The 16,293-nt window shown below is 43.9% G+C and overlaps 1 protein-coding gene across 3 annotated transcripts; it reads right to left on the bottom strand.

The window, feature by feature from the left end:
* Positions 1 to 841: 841 nt before the first annotated feature.
* Positions 842 to 16,234, bottom strand: LOC120611057 (alanyl-tRNA editing protein Aarsd1). Of its 3 annotated transcripts, none has more exons than XM_039873379.1 (19): positions 15,843 to 16,234; positions 15,367 to 15,480; positions 15,197 to 15,263; positions 14,993 to 15,091; positions 13,386 to 13,475; positions 12,654 to 12,707; positions 12,119 to 12,146; positions 9,511 to 9,623; positions 9,229 to 9,360; positions 7,211 to 7,370; positions 5,933 to 5,990; positions 5,334 to 5,490; positions 5,121 to 5,237; positions 4,768 to 4,898; positions 4,377 to 4,443; positions 4,101 to 4,192; positions 3,592 to 3,646; positions 2,407 to 2,501; positions 842 to 1,172 (listed from the first exon to the last, which is right to left on the bottom strand). In XM_039873379.1, the coding sequence occupies exons 1-19, from the start codon at positions 16,214 to 16,216 to the stop codon at positions 1,037 to 1,039; spliced, it is 2,139 nt and encodes a 712-aa protein (XP_039729313.1). In that variant the 5' UTR covers positions 16,217 to 16,234; the 3' UTR covers positions 842 to 1,036. The 3 variants fall into 3 exon arrangements, with proteins under 3 accessions (XP_039729313.1, XP_039729312.1, XP_039729314.1); XM_039873378.1 differs by having other exon boundaries at positions 15,367 to 15,570; positions 15,843 to 15,865; XM_039873380.1 differs by lacking the exon at positions 15,367 to 15,480 and having other exon boundaries at positions 15,843 to 16,232.
* Between the last annotated feature and the right edge of the window lie 59 nt (positions 16,235 to 16,293).

The raw sequence follows: 16,293 nt of genomic DNA, 5'->3' as shown, positions 1-16,293 counted from the left end.
ATAATGAAAAATTATAAAGCAAACACCTATGTAACTGCTACCCAAGTCAAGAATCAGAACATTGTCGACACCCCAGACACCATCCTCCCACTGCCATCTTGGGTCCCTTATCCATCCTGCTTCAAGCTCTCCCCCAGAGGTAAATGCTGGCCTTTTAAAAGTAATCACTTACCTGTTGTTGTTTTTTTTAAGCATTTTAGTATCTGTAGATGCACAAAGCCAGGCTTTCTACTCAGATCTATGAAACTCCAGTCTATGCTCTTAGCCTCAAAATAATGCTTCCTCTGGTTCTATCAGTTATTGATAGATGAGTTTAAATTTCCCATCAATTGTGGATTTGTTTCTCCCTTTAGAACTGTCAATATCTGCTTTATGTATTTGAGGCTGTTGTTAGAGACATGTAAATTTAGAACTATTTTATGTTCCTTTGATCTATAATAATGATTTTTAAAGTCACAGCTTATAGTCTTAAAGTCTCATTTGTCTGATAATAATGAAGCTATCCCAGCTTTCTTTGGGTTAGTCTTCATGGCATCTTTTTCCATCTTTTTTTCTGCCTCAATAAGATTTGGAACATCTTTTTACTATATATTTTTGTGGCTTCTTGACCTCTTTGCAAAGTCATTGATACTTTTTAGTTCTGAAATACAAGCCTAGAAAAAAAAGATATGGAAAAAAGAGAACAAAAAAAAGAATGTGAATGAGCCTAAGCTCTAGATCAAGCCTCCGGCCTGACTGGCACTCTCCTTTGGCAGATATAGTTCTATGTGAAGAAAGGTTGCAGCTGGGTTTCAATAAATTATTGTACTTCATCAACATAACACTCATTCACATAGGGTACGTCTAATGGGGCCAAATCAGAAAGTTGTTTATTAACAGATACTGCATAAGCACACTGAAGTATACCATGTAAGTTAGTCACACATAGTACCACAATCATTGCAAATTAAACTACTTTATTGTCCAAGAGACTCTTTCTGTGGTCACTGCAGGCCCGTTCTCTAAGGTAGGAATTCCAGGAAGGTGCCCCGAGTCCTCACTCCTCAGCATTCTGTGGGTTAATATAGTCCTGGAGAAGCACCTGCACCTCGGCCCGCCGGCTCATCTTGGTGGCCTTGCCCTGAAAGCGACCTTTCTTCCCTGCTCCTTTGCCTTCCAGCACCTCAGCCACCCTGGGGAGCAGAGATAGTCAGGAGGAGGTCTTCAAGGGAAAAGCCACAGAAAAAGCGAGAGCAGCCCTGAGTCTTTCCCCGTGAACTTGGGAAGAAGGAGAAGAAGGGTAGATGGCTTCTAGAAATCCTTCTTAAAAACACTCACGCACGTGCACAAAGATATATGTATCATGTTAATTGTAGGAGTGAATAACTGGAAACAACGGAAGTGTCTAGAAATGGGCTAAATAAATTACGGGAACTCCAGGGATCTGGGTAAGTGTACACCAGGGGTCAGGGGCTGCAGACACAATACCTGTGGGAAGCAGCTGTGAGGCGAACTGGGGCTGAGCAAGAAAGATGGGATTGGGCAACCTGGACAAGACAGTCCTGCCTGAAGAGGGCGGCCACTGCTCAGTTACTCGCAGCTACTACTACATGGAATGTGGGCCAGAGCTGCCAGTGTCTTTTTTTTTTCCTTTTTTGAGAAAAGTTAGAATTGTACATTTTTATGTAAAAATCTCCTGACTTTAGAATGTAGCAACTAATTTTAAAAATTTAAAATAGTACGCAAGCCAAACCAGTCTATAGGCCAATTCTGGCTCCCTGTCAGAACCTCTGCTTTAAAAGCTTATGTTTTTCTACGATGCTTTACAGTGAACACATATTTATCAGAGCCACTCAGGACTTTGAAAAACCTAAACGCTAGAAATAATAGGAGGTACTACACTACCATATCTAATTTAAAATAAAATGTAAACAATAATATAAGGGTAAAGAAGTCCAACAAAGTTCTAATTTTTCCCTAACAACTTCACCAATGCCTTTTTCAATTTCATCTCAAACTCCTAATTTTTTTCCCCAAAAAATTTGTGCTTCTGTTTTGCTGGTGCCTTAAGCACCTATTTCATCTGCCTACTGATAACCCAGCACCTGTATTCAGGTATGACTTAGGAATCCCAATTTCTAAAAGCAAAAACAAAGCACACGAATTTAGAGCCAAAAGACCTGGGTTCGAGTCTCGATGCTGCGACTTGACATGTGAGTCCCAGGCACCTTGGTGTGCTGTCCCTCATCTATAAAACTGGGAATGATGGTGGTGAAAATTATTTCTGCTTAACCCACCTCACAGGCTTATGACGTGAATCAAAATGAGATTGAAGATGTGGTGGTCCTTATCCTCAGTAAAGGCTCATATTACTAGGTCAGGCTTACAGACTCTCCCATCCATGCAAGACAGTCCACGAAAGGTTACCTGGGCCCCAAGGTCTCCACGGCCTCAGTTGGCCCTGCCAGTAGGAAGAGCCCCGCACCTTTCTCATCGCCCACAGTTAAGAACAGAAAGGTCTCCTAGGAGATAAGACAAAGAGATGAACTCTGATACATAAGGATGTGGGGCCAACCCCCCTAAACTCTGCACTCTCTACAGTATTGCAATTATAAATGTATCAAATCAATACACTGCACACCTTAAACATACACAACACTGTACACCTTAAACATACACATCATACCTCAATTAAAAAAAACAAACAGATTTTTTTCCCTTAAACCACAAGTGATGTTCCAGACAAGTGATAACACAGCCCTTTCACTCTGGCCTATTAGGGCCGAAAAACTATTTGAGAGTGACTATATAGGAACTTAGATTCATAAAGGAGACAGAAGGCTGCTTACCATGGACAAGCATAAAATGCCTTTTGTAGCCTGACTACCACCCATCCCCCACGCACCCCATGCCTGCCATTGCCTAATCTCTGTATTTCCCTCTGCCTGGCTGCCTTTGCTCCTTTATCTGCTGATGAGGTCTCCAAAACGCCCTCCCCTGAAACCTCCCCACCATTTCAAGTAACGTGCTCCTCTGCCTCTAGCATCTACTCCCCTAAATTAATGTCAACATACACATTTGTCTCCCAGACCAGAGAGTGAGCTCCTTGAGAACCAGTACTCTCTACAGAATTGTGAAGAGAGATACACACACTGCTTGGCCCAAAGTAAGTATTCCAAAAAGTGTTTTTTGGAATAAATACAAAAGAGAGACCTGGAAAACATTAAGCTCCACACTGTCAGGACGAGAAAGGGCAGCTAAAGCCAGAGGAAAAGGAAAATGGAAGGGATGACCTTCAAAGGCCTCGTCAACCCTCATTATTTCTAAAACCAGGCCCTCAGCACACGTAAACCTGGGTGGCTTAAAAGAAGTCCAGCTCTGTTAACTGGAGCCCAGAAGCTGGTAAATGTCATAGCCCCAGAAAGGTCAATACCACAGACCTAGCTCAACACCTAAAACAGCTTGGCTCATAGCTCTGATGATCAAAAACCAGTGCTGGATGAATTTCTATTCCCTACTCTTCACGTGCTCATGTGGAGAGACTTAAGCTAAACTAACACCCTCACTTAGGTCTCTACCCAGGATGCGTGGAGAACCTCATGCTCCTCTTACCTCTGACCCGATCTCATTGGCAATGATGTTCATGAACTCAGAATCACCCTCCTTCCTACAATAAAGGACACAGAAGTGAGATCCAGGTTGGAGTGGGAGCTGGGAAAACACAGGAAGCCCAGCTCCTCCTGGTGAGGCTGGCCTCCCTGCTGTCTGTTTGACAAAGTCCCAGACTCCCTTAGCAGAGAGAAAGAGCTGGCAGAGGGCCAGCAGGACGTCCTCCTCAGCCTCAGTAGTTCATAACAAGTTTTGCATTAACTTCCGTCTTCCTTAAATGGGATTCACCCAAGTAAGCGGAGATCTGTTAGATGGTGAAAGAGGTGAGGAAAAGTGCTAATGAAAGTTATAGTGAAGATGTTTCTATCAAACCCAATAAATCTTGTAGGTAACACATTTCTTAGAGTCTCTCCAGCCTTGAGAATACCAGTGAGTGACCTGCCGCCCACTATGCACTGCATGCGCAGGACGGGCTGATCCCTAAAGCCCAAGGCCCCCATCTTGTCTCTCACCTGTGTAATGTGACCACACCTCCCCAGTCCGGGCTAGTCCTGAGGCTGTGGGCAATGTGTACAGCCAGGTCTCTCAGCAGATTCAGGTTGTTCTGAAATGGATGCCAAAACTTGGTAGACAGGTGGAAAGGGTTAACACCAGAGCACCACCTCCTCTCGGCTTTATCCTCCCCTCACTCCCCCTCTGACAAACTACACATCCGGTTAGGCAGAGGGGCCGAGTCCAGGGAGCCCATTCCAAGCACAGCCCACGCCCTCTCCATCCCCCATGATCACCTTCTGCAGGAGTTTGGAGGAGTTCTGCAGCTTTTTCACTGCTTCCACGTGATCCTCTGCACCACACCTGCAAGAGAGGTCCATGGGGATCTGCCCGGTTTCCCAATTGCTTTTGGTGTTGGGGTTCATCAGCGATGACCTTCTTGAGAGTGTGACTCCCTCCAGATAGAGACCTGGGGACATTCTAAGGAGGCTTCTTAGGCAATTGGAGGAGAGTACACAAAGGAATAACCCATTTTGTGTGAGACTGATTTATTATCCAAAATGCTTTATCATTTATGATCATATCTCATCCCCCCAGAAAGAGTATTCTGTCTGCCTTACAGGTAGGAAATCTAGGCCCCTAGGTCTCCAGGGTCTGAGAAACAGGAGGCGACAGAAGGGGGCATACTTCAGCAGCGCGGTCAGCGCTTTTTCAGTTCCATGACTTCTCTCCATCCACTTCAGCACCCGGTTCCCAGCCAGAAATATCAAGTTGGTTTTGTTCTTTTTCCCCTTCTCGGTGCCCAGAATTTTAATGACCTACATGAGGCAAGGAGGTAACACACACACGCATGCAGAAACCACACTGGGTGTTGGACCCCGGAGTAGGAGATACCAAGACTGCCCCCAGGCTCGGAAGCAATAAAGGAGCAATTTCACTCGGCTCCTTTATCATCCCATCTATCACTCCCAGCCCTGTTGTGATCCCCCACTCTCCTGACGCCCTCTCTCCCAACCATTCAAAAGCCCTTCCTCACCTACCTGAAGGTCACTGAGATTGCTCACGTGAGTGCCACAACACATGTTGGAATCAACACTCTTGATGGTGACAACTCGAATGGGCCCAGCGTGATCATCGGGCAAACCACGGCCCCTCACCTGGTACACAGGGGTGGGGGAAGGGCTGTCTGAATTTTGATGAGGAACCCTCAGAGGGCCGTTCTACAGAAGCTACCCCACCGGTTCTCCCCTCACCTGCTCCACCTCAGGATCATCCAGGCTCAGTTCCCGCACATTCACGGGCAGGCGATCTCTGATCTTTTCATTGACACTCTGCTCAATGGCAGCTACTTGCTCTGCAGTCAGAGAGGGTCTGTCCAGCTCAATTACACTCCGGAGTCGCCCTAACTCCCTGTCAGAAAGAGCAGAATAGCCACAGGATGCTGACAATGACAACAACAATATCAGAAAGTTTACAGTTTACAAAGAATGTTCATGTAAATTATCTTATTCAATCCTCACAAAAACCCTGCAAGGTAGGGATTGACATTTCCATTTTACAGGTGAGGGGTACTAAGGAACAGATCTAGGTCACATAGCCAGGATTCACCCTAGGTCTTTGGGCTCCAAATTCCATGTTCTTTCCTAAAAAAAGGTAGATATCTTTTCTCTCATCCTCGTGTTTCCTCTCAGAAACACTAGGTCATCCGCCACCCTGTCTTCAAGGGGAACAGGAGAACTCAGCATATTTTGAACACTGCCCTTTCTTTTATCCTACCCGCTGACCCATTACTGGGAAAGAAACTGATAGTCAGGGACCATGCCCTACAATTAGTCTTATACCTCCTGCTCACCATGATGTTGTCTTCACCCCAAACAGATGATCAGCAACCGCTGTGATGAGATGCTGCCCTAAGCAGAGAGAAAGAGAGACAGAAGAGTGAGAAGCCCAGACAGCCACATACGCCCATGATACCATCACAGAAGTTTTCCTTGTTGAAGACCTGCCAGACACTAAGTAACAAATACTCTTGAGATACTTTATTGAAATAGTCCTCATGAGAATTCTGCAAGAGGCTTTATGATGCCATTCGCAAATAAGGAAATTGAGGCCTATAACTTGGCAAATAACTTGCCAAGGTAATGTAGCTTATTAGAGGAAGGATTTCAATTCAAGTTTTAATGTGTCGCATTCATTCAACAAATATTTATCAAGTGTGTACCACATGCAAAGCACCAGGTGTGGCATTAAAGATACAGCATTATCCCTGATTGATGACACTGAGGAAGAGGAAGAAGAAAAGAAGGGATTAATAGTGAGCGCAAAGGGAGCAACACAACCAAAGGCCTTAAAGGAAAAAAGAAACAGGATGTGTTCAAGGAATTGAGAAGGCCCACATGGCCAGAATGCAGAGAGTAAGAGGGAAGGCCACAACTAAAGATGGAGCAGCAGAAAAGCACCAGCCCACTTAGGGCTTGGGGCCATGATAAGTTTGGCTTTACCATGAGCTACAGGAATCCTTTGAAAAGCTTTAAGCGGGAAAGTGACATGATCAGATATTCATTTTTAAAAGATTATTCTGGCTGCTTTGTGAAGAATGAGCTGCAAAGAAGCAAGACTGAATGTGGAGACTAGCCAGGAACTTACTAGAGATCTGGGGAAAGACAATGAAAGCATCAACAGTGGGAAGAAGTAGAGAAGAACTCAGAAAATAAACCGATAGGACTCAGTAACTGACGGGCTATCCCCAAAGAGGATTTCAGCAACTGAGTGGATATTGATGCCATGAGCCGAACATAGAGGATGCAAACAGAAGACCAGGTCTGGGGAAAGAAGTGGCTTTTTCATTCCATTTTAAACATTTTGAATTTAAAAAGCATATAAGACATCCTGATAAAGATACCAAGTGGGAAGTTGGTAACAGTCAAATCCAGCAGTTATTCTTTTTACTTTAATTGTTCATATCGCTTTCATAACATTTATCACATCTTGCCTCAATCAGTGCTGATTCTGAATGTCTGTCTCTTCCAAAAGGTTAATTCCTAGAGGATCCAAACCATATCTCAATCACTGTGGCATCCCCACACACAACAACTGCCCCTCCTGTACATCCCCTATACCACCCGCCTACCTGAATGCTGCTGCATGTGGTCAAACCTCCGCTCCCAATCCACCCGGACCTGGACCTCAGTCCCAGGGGTCAGGGGTGTTTGCGTGAAATGATCGGCCTGGGCCCCACGTCGGGTCACTCTCAGCACAGAGATGTCATTGATTGTACCACGGTCATCAGGCTGGGGAAAGAAGCAAAGATAATCAGTGGTGGGAGGGAGGGCTCACCCTAACTTCTAGATACAAAGACTCTCCAGGAAAAGTGTGTGAGAAACACGCCCAGATTCTGAGATTCCCTAAGGAAGAAAAGGCAATGCCAAGTGACCTAAGGGAAGCAAGGGCGTAAGCCATTTTGTTCCATTAGGGGGCTGTCTCTGTCCTCTTCATTCTGAATACCTACATATTTTGTTCTTCAGAACAGAATAACAGAATTAAAACGAAGATTGTAACTACAGCAATAAAGACTTTTAGTAAAACCCAAAGAACCTTAATTCTCACTTTCATTCCCTTAGATTCTTATCCTTCGATAGTTTCTAAAATGATCTGAAATTTCCTCCCTCCCTCCACTTCATCCTCTGACTGCTACTGGAATTAGATTAAAAAATATTCATTCATTCAAAAAAATAATAATCAAGTGCCAAGACTTGATATTTTTTTATCAAGTCTTACAAAATACTATGCCAGCCTAAGAATACAATGTAAACAACACATGATCCGTAATGGAACTTCAGAGTCTGGAGAAGAATACAGACATGCAAACAAGTGACTGCAATATGATCTACCGCATGCCAAAACATGAAAAGTATTGTCCTAGAGGAGCTCAAAGGAAAGAGACCTAACAGTCTTGGGGAATGATGGAAGACTTCCTGAAAGAAGTGATGCATAAAATGAGACATGATTTTCTGCAGATCAGAAAACCTCCATGTTGGGAAAATCACTCTAGTAATGATTACACTGATACAAAATTGAAACTTTTCACTGTCCAGTTTACTGAACATGTTTTCTCACATCACTTATTTGCCTAAGTACCCTCCATGGCTCCATGAAACCCACATACCTTAACACATCCTTCAAGGCCCTCTGAACTGGCCCCAACTTACCTTCCCATGGTCATCTCTAGCCTGTCATCAACACACACCAGAATTCAACTATATCCAACTATTTGCAGTTAACTAGACTTTGTCAGATTCTTTCAGGCTTCCCTGCCTTCGTTTGTGCTATTATCTCTGCTGGAAAAAACTTTCCCATAATGCCCACTTTTGGTGTTATTATCCGCCTTCCCCCTGTTCACACTGGACCTCGTCCATATACCACCACAGCAATGATGAGTCGGCTCTCTGCTGTGATCCCCCAGGGGAACCTTTTTCAATCCTTGCCAAACACTTAAGCTAATTCTTACCTCCCTGCCTTTGCACCTGCAATTCCTGCTGCCTAGAATACTTCTCCCTCCCCCACCAGCAGTACCATTCAATTGCAGTGGCTTACCCCTCACTTCCCTTAGGTCGCTACTGAAATAATTTACCCGCTACCTAGGAGAACATCCCATCACTCTCTTTCCCTCAAGGATTAATTTTACAGAACTTATCATGCAGGGCATAATATTTAATTACAGTTTTGTCTGTATTCTCCGATGAATATTCTATGTATGTAGCGGAACTGTCATGTTCACCCCTATCCTCAGAGCCTGGAATTTCTACTCAGCATATGTTATGGCTAGATAAGTATTTGTTGATAAACATTTGTAGAAGTCTACTGCCATGCTACCCTGAACACGCCCAATCCCGTCTGATCTCAGAAGCTAAGCAGGGTCAGGCCTCATCAGTAGTTGGATGGGAGACAACTTAGAAACACCGGGTGCTGTAGGCGTTAAAAAGAATTTAAAAAATAAAAACATTTGTTGAATGAACAAATAAACTAAATTGAATTAACTCTTATCTGTTTTCATTATGGCTGGCACAGAGGGGCAGGAGGGCATTTTCCACCTGGGCAGAAAGGAATTAGAAGCTTCCGGGAAGAGAGGAGGAGGGACGGGTCTGGTACCTGTCCCCCGCCCTCAGGGAAAAGCAGCGTGTCTTCCAGCACCACATGGAAACCGCTCAGCACTTCCTTCTTGCCATTGCTTCCTTCGGTCTGCAGCTCCGCGGGACAGCAGGAGACCACGGTGGTGGTGAACTGGACAGAAAGAGATGAGAAAATAAGCCCCGACTCCAGCCCTCCGTATACCCGGCTGAATCCACCTCGGATCTCCCTCTACGCTGCGCCCTCTTCCCGCACCGCCCCATCTGCTCCGCAGCATGAGGTCCCCCGCCCAGCCGGCCGCACCTCCCGGGCGTAGCTGTCCCGCTGACACTGGAACGCCATTGCCGCACACGAAAAGAAAACCGCCCGGAGGCGGACGGGGACCGGCAAGGGACAATCGTAGTACGGGAGCGTCTCTGCGCAGAAGTAAGAGAACAAGGTATGGGGTGCGGTTAAGGCAAATTTATTGAAAATGCGATTTGCAGACGTTCTGGTTTAACAACTGTTTTAAGAGTTTGAAAAGGACCAAAAAAAAAAAAAAGGGCCAGAATACAAAACAAAACAGCATCCTAACCTTGTCGAGGCACTTAGTTTAACCTGTTGGGTCCCAGGGATGTGTTTAACTCGGCCCCGCGCAATCCCTACTGGGTAGAGATTGGGATGAGATTGGATCCACTACACAGCAGCAGTGTCCAATAGAAATTTAATGCGAACCACGTATGTTAATATTTTATTTAAATCAACACATCCAGAATATTTTTTTTTATCATGTAATGGGTATTTAAAAATAAGTGAGTTTTTTACTATACAAAATTTTCAAAACCTGGTGTGTATTTTACACTTAACATCTCAGATCGGACTCACCACATGTCAAGTACCACCTGACTAGGGCTACTAAATTGAACAGTGTAGATACGAGGTTAACAGGAAATAAACTGCTTCAAATTTTTTGGTGCTTCAAATTTTTAACGGATTAAAAGTTAAAATTAACTTACTGCTCTTATAAATCAACTAATAAAAACTTGAAGATTCCAGATGTTTCAGAATTTAGGATTTTTCAGATTTTAGGCAGTAATGTAGAGCATACTCCATGTGTTATGTAACGCGCTCCATTTGGAACTCTGGAGCAACATCATGTAATCAAACCCATTAATATTTTCCTTTTTTTTTTTTTTTTTAGAGAAGATTATGCCTTTATTGGCTACTTGAGGGAGGTGAAGCGGGAGGAGGAGGTGGCCCCAACACTAGACCAGAAATGCTTCAAATGCGTTAATATTTATGCTGAGATATAAATACACTAAGTAGAATAAACAAAGACTGTAAATAGCATCACATCATTTTAGGTCATGTTTTGCTGTCAAATGAGTTTGAGTGTCAAATTTTTTTAAGAAAGTTTTCAGAACTTTTTGTTTTTCAGAATTATGGATAAGGGAACATATGCTATACAAGTTCAAGTCCCAACTTTGCCACTTATTGTGACCTATTTGATCAAGTATCAAAAGAAAAGACTTAAATATTTTCTAGGGTGATAGAAGGTTCAAAAAATTTAATGAAATAATATATAAATAATAAATCGTAAAGCATAATACAAATATAGCTTCATATTATGTTTTTTTTAAAAGTTAAAGGGCTAATGTCAACAGCAAGATTGGTAAAATACATAGACACAGCACATTAAAAGAAATGCAAATCACTCATAAAAATAAACAATGAGATAATTAAAAGCAAATTAAATCAGGTACAATTTTGTATCTTGGCAAATATCTAAAAGGTTCTAGAACTCTATGGCCATGCTCCCTGGAACAAGCCCAATCCTGTCTGATCTCAGAAGCTAAGTAGAGTCGGGCCTGGTTAGTAGTTGGATGGGAGACCACCTAGAAAGAATAGGTGTTATGGGCGTTAAAAATTTAAAAATTAGGGACTGTAAGCTGACAAGGTCCTTGCAATCTGTGAGGTCAACCAAGAGTTGCCTCACCTAAAAATTTTTAAAAAAAATAAAAATAAAATTTTCTAGAAAACGAAGCAAAATCTGGGCATTGCATTTTAAGTCACAGTTAAAGTACAATTAGGCACTCGAAACATGTGGATGAGTAGAGTAGCTGATGAATGGAGGACTAAACAGAAAAAGGTATGAACTAATATAACAATTAGCTTTAAAACTATAAAGGGATTTCTTGAGTGTACAGGAAGCTGACTTGAGTTTCTGGCTGGTTCTAGGGTTGGCAGTATTAGCCAAATAGTGAAAGGCTGGTTTCTACTCTGAGAAATCAGAGCATGATCTGTGCATGGGAAAGTCCCCCAGTTTGGTTACAAGCCAGCTCCCAACATCTTCCAATCCAAAACGAGGGCCAGGATCTCTGACACCCACCCCTCTCTTTGAGAGGAACTACAGAGGAAGAAGAGGTATACTTCCAGGAGGAAAAAGTATAAGAAGGAAAGAGACAGAGACCAGTTTCTAGGAATTTATTATAATCTATATGCTGCTTCTTTGACTTTTGCTCTACCGCATATGCACGCATGCTCAAATACTCAAGAGAGCCCTGATGAATGGCCCAAACACAGAGATTACAGCCAATTGGTAGGAAGTCAGAAGGCCCCCTGCCCAGTCTACTCCTCTTCTATCTTGCCATCTGATGCAGCAACCATAGTCAAGGGCATTTAGTAGGTTCCTGGTAAATCTCTGTAGATAATGATGATGACATGGAACCTGGGGGTGGGGGTTTAGTCTAGAAAGAAGAAATAAAGCATAAAGAAGGACCCTTAATTAAAAGGAACTAGGAAAGTTCAGAGATCTCAAGAGACCCTGGTGCACAGCCAAAGAGCTAATGAAGGCCTAGGCCCTAGTTTGTCAAAGTGACTGGAAGATAGCCACAGCTTCCTCCCCAGCTCTGCTGTCACGTAAATTAATTACTTGTTGCATCTCCACTGTCAGAATCATCCTAGGGGGAAAAAAAAAGAGAGAAAAGCACCTGTAAAGTCTGCAACAAGCAAACATTTGTGTTTACAAACACCGCTTACTTCCTCTTGCTCTCCAAGTTTTCCTTTATGATTATCTGAGTCATATAACTTTTGGGGAGGCCAATACAGAAGGATTTAAACTTTGTAAAATAAAATAAGCCACTAGTACTCAATAAACAGCACTGTGTCATGCATCATTTAGTTTCAGAATTTCAAATGATGCTCCTGCTCCTTACAGCTGTAAAGATAGTTAACAGGGCCAGGTCTGCTCCAGGATGGAGAAGTAGAGGGGAAGATGGAAGTGAGGACGGTCTTGCTGGGGTTTTCCAAAGCCTGGAGAAGAACATTCGACCTCTTGTGTCAAATTCAGATTTGACTAACATGCACTGAGAACTACAGTGTGCTAGGGACTGAGACAGAAGCTTTCTAGTATCTTATTTTTAAGAACTAAAAGGAAACTGCAGAGTTGAGGGGCAGGCTTTACTTACATCCAGGTCATCCATGGCAGGGGGAGGTCTCTTGGTGCTGACCTTCTTCAAAAGCTAGTGGGAAGAGAAACGTAGTCACAAGAGAGGAAAAAGGGTGAGGGAAGAGCAACCTGCATACTGAGGGACCACAGGAGAATGGTCCCAGCCAGAAAATCACCCTATCTTCCAAGCCCCTAACACATCACTGGAATGAATTGGAGAAAAGTAAATTGATCCCCTTTTTAAAGTAAATTTAAACACACACAGAGCACCCCCTTACTAATCCAGGTTGGGGTCTGCTAGTGTTCTTGTAATTTGAACAAACATTAGCTGAAATTCTGAACCCAAATCACAATGGCAGGGTGCAATTTATTGGGAACTTTTAATGTGAATTTTTATGGTGCCTAGTTTAAGCTTCCCGTGAAGTTGGTCTGGCTCAAGACAACACACCCACACAGAAAATAGAAGAGAAAACAAACATTACAGAAAAGTAGGAAAAGGTCTTGTCAAACTTTTTCAGAACACAGGCTCTACTCTGTAAATAGTGAGTGAATCTATGTATACAATTCACTAATAGAATATTCATTTCTCCCATCCCTACTAAATATTGCATAAAATACATAAAGAATATCAGCACTGATGAGCAGCTGCATGGGGAGCTCATATATCTCTGCTTAGCCCTGATGACAATCCTCTAGAGAAATGTGTGCAGAGACACAGAGAATGATCAAGATGGACAGAAAATGGCATTACCTCTGCGTAATGTTCCACCTGAGCCAGCTCCACCTCTTCATCCCCTTCCCAGTCTCTCCAATTATCAAAGTCCACAGACAACCACACTGGCTGCAAGAGGAAGCTTGAGAGTCACAAGCCAGGAAGGCAGCAGCTGAAGTGCATAGAAGAGTGTGGGTACATTCACAGGAGCATGGGGGAAAGAAGGTCAATGGAAGTACAGTCTTCCCAAAAGCACCCCTTTGATTAACCGCCCCTCCAGGTTCCATGTCATTATCATTATCCACAGAGATTTGCCAGGAAACTACTAAATGCCAAGCACAATGCCAGGAATTATAGGGGATGGAAAAGCATAGAAATTCTGCTCTCTGGGAAAAGAATGAGTAGGGAGATACATCTGGAAATATAACTGTGTCTTAAAGCATCATAGGGTCAACCAAGCAAGACATGGAGTCAGAAACAACCCTTCGAGATCCATGTTCCAAGTTCCCACACTGAGACAGGGAAAGAAGTTATTCACTCATTCATTTAATAGATATTTATTGAACATATACTATGGGCCAGACTCTGAGCTTGGCACTGGGATTGTAAAAATGCTCAATATGTAGTCCCAGCCATCAAAAAGCAATTGCAAGAGGGAAATGTATATAAATTGCTATAATACAGTGTGGAAAGTGTGGTGGTAGGTTATGTAGAGGATATTTTGGGAACCTAGCCTTCTTGAAGTAGTAGGGCCTTGAAGGATGAGTAGGAGTTAGGTGGGAGAAGGTAGTAGGGTAGAGACTCTTCAGGAAGAAGGTACAGCTTGAGCAAAGGTACAGAGATGAGAAATAGCCTGATATGTGCAAAAGAGCTGCAAGCAGTTTGCTGTGGCTGGAACATGAAATTTGAGGCAGAGAATAATGAGATATAATGCTGCAGAGAAAGGAATAGCCGTGGCATGCACTGATATCTCATGCTATGGTGCTTGGACTTGAACCCAAAGGGTAGAAGTTACAAGCTCAAATGCCTGAAGGAGTCAGGGAAATAATGAAAAGGAGTAAAGTGAAGTGTACCACATGTCCCATTTAAAGCTCCAACTCTTAGCATTTGGAAATTTAGAGCAGTGTGGCCAGAGTCTTCATTTTCTGAGAAAAGCTGATAATCTGAATTTTTAGGTGAAATCTCCACATTTTACATTTCAGCAACTGATCAAAAATTCTAAATGTCACCAATCAAAATAATTTTTAACACTGGGAAGACTGCTGAAACAAATTTGAGAGCCAGATCCAATCAGCGAGCAGCTAATTTTCAACCTGTAGAAGAAAAGAAGCCATTGGAGGATATGAAGGGGGTCGGGGGAATGACAGGGTCAAAAGTGTGGTTTAGACAGACCATGCTGGGAGAAATGTATTAGATGGATGGGGGTGGCACGGAAAATACACAACAAACTCAACCAGTGATGGATGAGGCCTGAATTAGGAAGAGATAAAGTAGTGCATTCAATACTATTTAGAAGGTCAAATATTTAGGACCTGGTGAGAGATTAAATGCTGATTGGAAAGGAAGCAAAGTTGATTTCCAGACCTAACCTGGGTACTTGAGTACATGGATAGAGAGCACAGGAGAAAGAGCAGGCTAGTTCCTACCTTAATATCCTCCTTGGTAAGCCGGGGCCAAGCCACCTTTTCCTTCCATTTCCTCACAAAGCAAGTAATGGAGCGGCCAGAGCGCTTATCTTGGGAGTCCTGCCAGATAGAAAACCTCATTCTTAGGGTCCGAGGTTTAAAGCGAATCTCCCATTTCCCAGGCAGCCTTCCCATCCAAACCTTACGGTCCCACCCCACCCTTACCTTGGAGTTCACTTTGGCATAGAACTCAATCTCATTGTACAACTCCACTCCATCTGCATTCTTGCAGCTGAGGAAGAAATGCAGCTCAGATGCAGGAGGCTGAGTGTGGGGGCATTAGGAGAAGGGAAAGTTTTCCCGGAAGCCAGGTCTTTCAGAGAGGGGTGCATTACCTAAACACAATGCGGTGGTCTTCTAGGAGCACATGGACGTCAGTGCTGTCCTCAACACAAAACTCCATGAACACATACTTGGGCCTGTCGTACCACAGGGTCCGGGCATGCTGCCTGAAGAGGAGTTGAGGCGGGGCTTCATAGGGGTGGGAGAGGGAAGACTGAGGGCATTTGAGAAAGATGGGAGGAGGGGAAAATGCAGCCCTGTCAAAGTGGAGCTAAATGAGACAGAAGCGGGTGGAAGGGGAGTGACTGGAGTGGGTGTGTGTGGTGAAGGTGAACCTGGGGACAACAAAAGTGTGAGAATAGAGAGGTAGGGAGTTATGGAGAACATCGAGGTCACACACTGCCCCTCGTCACCCCAAAGTTACAGATACCTGGGGCCTGTGGTTCCCATGGTACCTCGCAGAACTTGGAGCGCCCAGAAAATGTGGGACAAGAAATCTCCACAGCAAAGGGCGGCCGGAAACACTCACCGTGCCATGGCGGCTCCCGCTGCCCGGTGGCATTTGGAGTCTGAGGCAAGGACTGCTATCTTTAGATCCTTGGGACGCCCCCAGCAGCTGCTTCTCCTTATACGGTCGGGGGAAGGGTTTAGAGGCCAGTGGGATACGGCTCTACCGTCAAGGGGGCCGCACTCGGGAGAGACTGTGGGAGAGCATAATCCTTGCAGCCCTTTAGATCTTGGAGTCTCCAGAAATGTACAGATTAGGAAGGGATGACACACCCACTGGGACCAGGGCCACGGCCACACTATACTTGATACACACGGAATGACTATTCCAGCTTCATTCACCTGTTTATCAATGCTTAGTAAACTCAGTGCCTGATTCACAATAAGGTGCTCCATAAAAAATTATTGGCCCGAATTAAATCCCATGGGAAGGCCCGCCCTCGGTGACGTCTGCAACTCGGTGACGTCTGCAA

Source organism: Pteropus medius, unplaced genomic scaffold (genome assembly GCF_902729225.1).
Source record: "Pteropus medius unplaced genomic scaffold, Ma_sr-lr_union100, whole genome shotgun sequence".
Classification (NCBI taxonomy): Eukaryota; Metazoa; Chordata; class Mammalia; order Chiroptera; family Pteropodidae; genus Pteropus; species Pteropus medius.
Note: the sequence above shows the minus strand (reverse complement) of the source record. Positions and strands in the feature narration are given on the sequence as shown.